This window comes from Aptenodytes forsteri, unplaced genomic scaffold, assembly GCF_000699145.1.
Source record: "Aptenodytes forsteri isolate BGI_AS27 unplaced genomic scaffold, ASM69914v1 Scaffold466, whole genome shotgun sequence".
NCBI classification, from domain to species: Eukaryota; Metazoa; Chordata; class Aves; order Sphenisciformes; family Spheniscidae; genus Aptenodytes; species Aptenodytes forsteri.
In genome coordinates this window covers 456,617-463,009 of record NW_008795119.1, presented here as the reverse complement: position 1 = coordinate 463,009, position 6,393 = coordinate 456,617, and the positions used below count along the sequence as shown (strand labels likewise).

Genomic DNA, 6,393 nt, shown 5'->3' with positions numbered 1-6,393 from the left:
AAACAGAAAAGGCCTTGACTCTGTGTAAGCACTGCTCAGCAATAACGAAAACATCCCTGTATTATCAACACTGTTTTCAGCACGAATCCAAAACATAGCCCCATACTAGCTACTATAAAGAAAATTAACTCTATCCCAGCCAAAACCAGCACATTCTACCAACTAAAACATCAGTGTGTTATCAACGTTATTCTCATCCTGAATTCAGGACACAGCACTATACCAGCTACTAGGAAGAAAATTAACTCTACCCCAGTCAAGGCCTTTTCTGCTTCTCACACCGCCCCACCAGCAAGTAGGCTGGGGGTGCACAAGAAGCTGGGAGGGGACACAGCCGGGACAGCTGACCCCAGCTGACCAAAGGGATATTCCATACCATATGACGTATGGTTGGTGTGTGGTGCTTAGTTGCTGGCTCGGGTTAAACCATGACAGCAGGGAAAGAATATCAATTTACAAAACCAGGGAGAGAGACATTGTGACTGTATTCAGACGCCATTACTCTTTTTAACCTAAAAATGGAGAAGCTGGGAGTAGATCGTTTAGTTTGAGGAACTGCAACTACACATGGGTCTGGTAAACTCAGTATGTCCCACACCAGTTCACTGTGAAAGAGTGACAGTCCCTGGATAACAGTCTCTGGTTTGGGTGAGACCAAATTATAGTCTGTGGTGCCAGGGCTTGGAGTAGGAGCCTTGGTTGTTGGATGGGTCACTAGATGCCCTTCTTTCAGACACATGACCCCCGAGTCAAGCCTTGGGATGAAAATCACCTCAGTCTTAAAATTATGTTTACATCCACAATGACTAGTTATCTCAGGCTTAGACAATGGAGAGAAATAGGCACTTTTTAGGGCATGATTTATCTATATTCTTTTAAATATCTACTTCTGTATGAGAAGAACTGTGCCCTGAACTTCATTGCCTACACTGACTCTCTTGACTATAAAGGGAGCCCAGAGTGACTAGCTTACATATAAATAAATACAATGTAGATGTCTATACTTAGCCAAATAAATCGCACTCCCAAAGTCCACCATGGCCCTAGCTGTCCAGATTTTCAGTAATGCATTCTTCTTTAATGACATCTACTCATCTGGAGTTGAGCCATACGGTTTCTGTTTCCTCCAGGCCATGGAGCTTGCTATATCTATACCTCTAGCCACACTGCAGTCAAGCAGCCCTGTCTGCCTGACTCCCTCCTAAAAAGTCCTTTCTGGAATTCTGAGCGCGTGAACGGGTGGGTCTTCTATAAAGTCAGGGCAAGGACTCTTGTGACGAGTGGCATGCAGCAAATGCTGCTCTGAGAATGAGGAATTCTGAGACTCTTGCGACAGATGTAGTCCAAGAACGTAGGACTGACAGAAGAAGAGGAGAGAACGCACTAGTACCCAATAGGCAGAAAAAAACCAAGGCAGGATCTAGACTGGAAAAGCTGGCAGCTGAGAGGGGTTGCTGACAGTGGTAAAGTGAGCTGGCAGGTGGTGAAAGCCGTTTCCCCCCTTTCAACCAACTCACAACCCCAAGGTCTCCTTGCTTTCTGAGCAATTCCGCAGCTGTCATCTGTTTCAACAGTGCAGCTGTTCACAGAAGATCCAAGTAGGATCAACAGGCCCAGCATATTTGTGCACTGTCCTCAATCAAAAGTGTTTGAAACATTTCCCCCTAAAATTTCTCCAAAATAATTAGCCTTCAGACAGAAAAAAACAGCCTGAGCAACACTAGACCATAAACCTGTGGTTCCCAAAGAATGTTTCTAGGTACAACTCAATCACTGTGATGAATATGATAACTGCAATTACAACTGATAATTCTGAGCAGTCCTGCATATTCCCTACATATTATCACATACCTCAGACAAATTTAAATTTTTCCCAGGATTACAATCCCAGTTTGGGAACCATTGTTTTAAGGCAAGTATTTCAAAATTACAAGAGCTTTGATAAGAGATGGAAATGCAGAGATAACTTTTATTGCTGTTACCAATGCTCCAACTATAATAAAATGAAAATACTTAACATCAGAACAACCCAAATTTATCTAGGCTTAGCTCTATTTTGACAGGTCTTGAATTTCACAGCTGCTACACGTGAAGTCTAGACATGAATTTGAAAAACATCTGTTTGATCATTCTTTAGATGTTAACTAGCTGAATAACTGATATTTAAAATGTGTTTGCTGAGCCCTAGACGGAAACAGAATTTTCTGTCTACAGTTCTGTAGAGTGCCTCCTATACTCTTCCCCGTTACAGGTCCTGAATAGCTCCATTGTACAGCTTAGAGCTGGAACCTCATGTACTGGTTATATACTGGTTAATTCCCTAGTTAAAGAGTTTGCCACAGAATAAACATCCTCCTGCAGATTTATGAATGCGAGTCTAAGTCTTCAGTTACTTTTAAACATGGCCAAGTTCCTAGCGGGTTTAAAATAATGGTGTGCTACCCACATTAAGAAGCTAAGACAAACCATTCCTTCTGAGAGTCCAACCTACTATATGCAACACTTTTTGACTACAGACTTGTGATTTAAACCATCCACACTTTGGTTTCTTATCTATAAAATAGGTATGTTAATGGAACTTAATTTTTTCCTTTTTTTTTTTTCTGTTTCATACATATCAATTGGAAAAACGTCAGAGGTAAAAGCCTTCCACATCTTATCAGATACCTGCACAGTGACAAACAGAATGGAATCTTGATCTTAGTTGGGCTGACACCCATTACTGTGGAACAGACAAGAATGTCAGCTTTACTTCACAGTAGACATACAGCTACAAAACTCTTCATACTACGGGATTTACTATATGAATGAGTATGAGCATTCAATAAAGTCACAAGAACTTAAATAAGACATGAAAAGAAAGTCTTCACAATGAGAGTGGCCAAACATTGGAACAGATTGCCTGAAGAGTCTGTGAAACCTCCATCCTTAGAGATTTTAAAAATTCAACAAGGCCTTGACAACCCTGTTTTGAGCAGGAGGTTGAACGAGATGACTTCCACAGTTTCCTCCTACCTAAACTCTTCCATGATTCAGTTGAATAGGCTCAGAAAACTTAGGAAAAGACCATTTCAGTAGGATATTATGAACAGTGAAATGCTGGACTTGATCTAATAGAAATCACAGAAAATGTCATCCATTCTTTTCTTACATGAATCATCCTTTTACAGACTATGTAAACATGTACATTTTTGCAGGATCTTTAACAATTTTTCTGTAAGTAATTCTTCCCATTATATGTTCTGTTATTCCACAAGTTTAGCTTTTGCCTGAATTCTAATAGGAAATTTAATACATCTCTTCAGCAAACCCCTCTAATCTCTTACTTTCTTCTTTTTAATCATTCTAATACAAAGTTCCAAAAACAGTGTTTATTTATCCAGAAGCTATTATTCCCCTTATTAAAGGCTTTCAGAAGCTAGAGCTGGTAATATCCACAGAATTTTCTCCACTACTTTTCCATGCATGCTGCTCCCCAGCTGCTTACTCTTAGGAGCTGTGTCTGACCTGTTTCAAAATATCTCTGTTAACAGGACTTTTACTGGAAAGATCATTCCACCATTTAACACAAGGATTATTTTTTTCCCCCTAACTCAATCTACAAATTTTTCATTACATACCTTCATTGGCCTCTTCAGCGCTTCCTGAATATCCACACGCTTCCGCATAATGGTCTGGTCTAGTTTGCGTTCAAAGGCCAACAGATCCATGTAGGCCTGGGACTCAGGAACCAGCTCCCGGATCTGAGAAGGAAGCAAGGAATATCCAAGCACTAGAAGCAAGAACCTAGTATGTTCCAGAGCAGTGATACTGACACCTTCCTAGCCCTTAGACAGACGTGCTCAGAAGGAGTTATCCCTGAGACAGTAGTTCCCAATTAGCGGGGCAGGTCTCAGTGGCATGGTACAAGCATATGACTGAAAAGCTGGAGCACAGAACTAAAGCTAATGAACTCTGGAAGACCCCAGCTGGATCCACAAGGCCTGAATCATGGCTGCTTTTTTCCAAGTGAGGCTTAGCTACAAGCAGCCTGGGAGCCACTGCTCTCAGCAACGCAAAGTATGGTAAATTTGTCCTGTTTGAGCTAAAGAAGCGCTGGGTCTCTCTAGACTAAAAATAAAGGGTGCATGTTCATGTTGATTTTTTAAAAACAAGTGTTACCCATTGTAAGTAAAACGTGCCATTTAGGAAGTCAACATTTGTCAACACATCTTCTTGGCTGAGGTGAAATTGACCTTCACATCAAAGTTTCAACATGACCAGCTATGAGGTGTCACTTACCATCTTGCCAACTTTTATTGGTATTTTAATACATTAGCTAAACTACATTAGTTCTATTAACAAACCCCCTTTTTATTTTCCCTTTTCCAGAGAAGTTAGAAGAGCAGATGATATGAAGTAGGTTAGGAGGAAGACCTAATGATCTGAGCTTAGAAATGGGCAAGTATACCTTTACATGAAAAAGTCGGTTCTTAATTGGGAATAACTCATGCAGGCAAACCATAAAAGAAAGGAACTGTAAGTAATTATAATAAATCTACTGGACTGCCTTGTCTATTTCTACGATAGTCACTCTAGCTTTCACCTATATTTAACTGTTAGAGTACTTCTGTTCTATAGGAATTAAAAGCTAGTTGGTATTCCTGTTTTGCTTTAGAATCAGAAGTCTACAGTTTTAATTTAGTGTAAGACACAAATACCTATGTGAGAGACATCAGGCATACACCTGTTCACTGTGTTCTGCAAGGACATAAGAACTATTACACGAGGTCATCCTAACAGTCTGTCTATCCTAGTATTGTGTCTCTGACAGTATTTGAAAGTTGTTGGCCTTTAGTACCTGCAGCAGCCTGAGGCATGGTGTTCCAGAACCTCAATAGGCAATGTGTGAAGAAGTATCTCCTTCTGCTCATTTTGAACCTGCCATCTGTTAGCTTCATTTGATGCCATCTTCTTGCATAGATGGAGCAGCAGTGGGCAGGCATTCCCCATGCACCTTCTCCATACTGCTCATACATTTTACAGTTTTTTGTCATCCCTTTCTTAATATTTTTCTTTTCCAGCCTGAAGAGGAACAATTCCTCCCTTCTGTATTTAGACTGATCAAGACTATCAAATAAATGTCTCTTTCAACCTTATTTGTTTTGAGATGCTAGAACACCTGCTCTGTTTAGAGCAGGACTAACACTTTGGAGAAGCAGAAACCATGGAGCCAAAAACTCTGTTCAGCTTTAGCTGAACCACTATATTTTTAACTGCTTGTATTCTTTCACAAAGTCTTAATCAGCAGAATACTAAAAGAACATTAACATTTTTAAGAGCGAAACACAAAGACCAAGCATTGCCCTGGAAACATCAAGGAGTTGCCAGACAGCTTGCAGAATAAAGACAACTAGGCAATACTTCCTCCCCACAGTGAATACAAATCTTTGGACCCAACAAAATATCCCAATGCTTTTATCCTGTCCCGCACAGAAGAAAAGATTCCTCAGTTCCTTCCACACAGAGGAAACTAATCATGCTGTACTGCAGTCAATTGAAAATTGTGGTCCCAGAACATAGCTTCAGTCTTTTAACTCCAATTTTCAGCACGGTTCATGAACTCATGAACTCATGAACTAGGCACATGATGAAGCAGGGAGCTGGCCTACACAGGCCTCAAGATAAAGCATATACTACAGCTGTAATACAACCTTTCCAGCTGGTTCGCAGGGTACTGGACCCAGGATCTAATGACATTTCTAGTAAGTTTGTAGAAACAGCAGTAATCTTCAATAAACATTTCTATTCCACACTTTTACATCTCTTACCACATGGAAGTGAAAAGGTATTTCCTATTCCATTCCAATGACCAAACTGGGTGTTAAACATTATAAGACGTTAAGAAAGCATAAACACTTTAAAATCAGCCAACAAAGATAATATTGCATATAATTCCTTGAACAGCAAATGGCTGCAAGTTGAGAGAGTATTTGGGAGAAGAATTGTACTTGCCTGTGTTTGTACTCTTCTCTAGGTATGTGCTATGGTCACAGTGAAGACAGGATACTGAGCAGGTCGAGGGAGGTGATTCTGCCCCTCTACTCTGCTCTGGTGAGCCCACCTGGAGAGTACTGTGTCCAGCTCTGGAGCCCTCAGCATAAGAAAGAAACAGTCCTGTTGGAGTGGGTCCAGAAGAGGGCCACAAAAATGATCAGGGGGATGGAACACCTCTCCTATGAAGAAAGGCTGAGAGAGTTGGGGTTGTTCAGCCTAGAGAAGAGAAGGCTTCGGGAAGACCTTATTGCAGTCTATCAGTACTTAAAGGGGGCGTATAAAAAAGATGGTGGCAAACTTTTTAGCAGGGCCTGTTGCGACAGGACAAGGGGGAATGGCTTTAAACTAAAAGAGGGT

The 6,393-nt window shown here is 40.8% G+C and overlaps 1 protein-coding gene across 4 annotated transcripts in view; it reads right to left on the bottom strand.

Moving 5' to 3' along the window:
- The window catches only part of SMARCD3 (SWI/SNF related, matrix associated, actin dependent regulator of chromatin, subfamily d, member 3), a 110,851-nt gene that overhangs the window by 28,806 nt on the left and 75,652 nt on the right, over positions 1-6,393 (bottom strand). For all 4 annotated transcript variants that reach the window (XM_009277098.2, XM_009277097.2, XM_009277099.2 and 1 more), the window contains one exon: positions 3,621-3,743. In XM_009277098.2, coding sequence (XP_009275373.1) covers positions 3,621-3,743 — 123 coding nt within the window. The remainder of the gene's footprint in view (positions 1-3,620; positions 3,744-6,393) is intronic.